General features: G+C 45.2%; 1 protein-coding gene across 1 annotated transcript in view; it reads right to left on the bottom strand.

The window, feature by feature from the left end:
* The window catches only part of DSG2 (desmoglein 2), a gene marked incomplete at its 5' end in the record, with an annotated part of 15,260 nt that overhangs the window by 1,818 nt on the left and 11,872 nt on the right, over positions 1-1,570 (bottom strand). Inside the window, 1 exon segment of the mRNA XM_010015352.1 lies at positions 1,324-1,570. This exon segment is cut by the window's right edge and continues 29 nt beyond it. Within this exon segment, the coding sequence (XP_010013654.1) occupies positions 1,324-1,570 (247 nt within the window).

Below are 1,570 nucleotides of genomic sequence, written 5' to 3'. Positions count from 1 at the left end.
ACAGCTGCTGGCTTGTGCTCAGAACCTCTCTTCTGCCACATTTGAAGCTCTAAAGTGCATATTAACTCAGGCATCTGTGTAACGTGATATATATCCAGACCCAAACTGACTCTATGTTTTTCTGCATTTGATCCTGGAAGCAGGCACATTACCCAAGATGCTCCTACAAAAATCAGCACACATCTGAAACCATTTGGTTTGGCTGCTTGTCTGGGTTCCCCCCACTGCCATAGCCTGAGATATTTTAGCCTCCCAGAAGTTTTTAAAGACTACTGTAGTACGACCTTTACTAAGCTCTCCTGTAGGACTTCAGCAGGCAGCTATGCTTAAAGTATGCCTTAGTATTAGGAAGCACAAAGAGTGGAAGGAAAGTGGAACTGCTACTTTGCATCTGTTCACCCAGAACACCCGTACCTAGAGCACTCAGAAGACATAAAAGTATCTTAAACTCAAATCCTTCTCTGGCCTGAGGTGGTGATTCAAACCTGCATAGCTACTTCCCTGCAGAACCCCATCATCAGGCAGCTATGGGGTGTGAAGATGTTCTTGTTTGTACAGGTGATGGACAACCTGTATGCTCCCTGGCACATGGAAATGAAACTTTCACTACAAGGAGCTCGCCAGCCTAAGGACTAATGATGTGGTTATGCAAAGAGGAATAGCTGCGGTGAGCAGGAACAGCCTATTGGGCAACGGTTACGTCACCAGAAAAATAGAAGAAAGAAAGGGGATTGCAAAACGTGCCTCATATGCCTCTGATGAATGGCCCTTTACCCAGGTTGTTGGGCAAAGAGACAAGTCCAGTACCACTTACTTCACCAGCTGCTTTGAAAATGCAGATCCACCCTCTCCTGTATGACATCTATGGTTTATCTTTCAAAAACCTGCTTTATGGTGAAGTTTGTAGCTGTGACTCATCATGACTCATAGATGCCTCCCAACAGGCTGGTTTAATGTGCTTAAATCCCTGAGATTTAGATCACGTAGTTTCTTCTCATGGCTTCTTCCTCAGCAAGGGGCTCCTTGGTCATTGCTGAATATTCTGGATCCCATTCCCACACATCTCCCTTGAGAGGCTGTGAGAGACCCTATAAGCACCCAGTGCTACAAGACTGAGCATTATCATGCTCCAAGTACCATGTGTCAGCCTAACCCAAAAATCCTTAATGCCCCCAACTCCACGTGCACACAATATTGGCCACTGTATAAGGACTGCTTATATATACACATACCTGCTCATCTGTGTTTGTAATAACATGAAAAGCATCTTGCAATGGTAAGTGTAAATATCAAAATACTGTTATTTTTGGGTCATATGCTTACATCATTGAAGTAGTCTCTTAAAAATTCTTCTTTCATGGCTCCTGTTGCTCCCACTGCGACTCCTCCTCCAGCCACCACTGTCTTGCCTTCTACACCTGCCATGCCTTCAACACCTCCAGCTGCCATGGCTCCATATTCAGCACCAGAAAGGAGATGTCTTTGTTCTTCCCATCTTTCCTTGGTAATAGTGTTGCAGTGCTCTCTAACATGAGAGGCAGAGCTGCCTCCTCCTGCTGCACTTCCCTCT

The sequence above is a fragment of the Nestor notabilis genome, unplaced genomic scaffold (assembly GCF_000696875.1).
Source record: "Nestor notabilis isolate BGI_N333 unplaced genomic scaffold, ASM69687v1 scaffold34625, whole genome shotgun sequence".
Classification (NCBI taxonomy): Eukaryota; Metazoa; Chordata; class Aves; order Psittaciformes; family Psittacidae; genus Nestor; species Nestor notabilis.
This window is presented reverse-complemented; position numbering and strand designations above follow the sequence as displayed.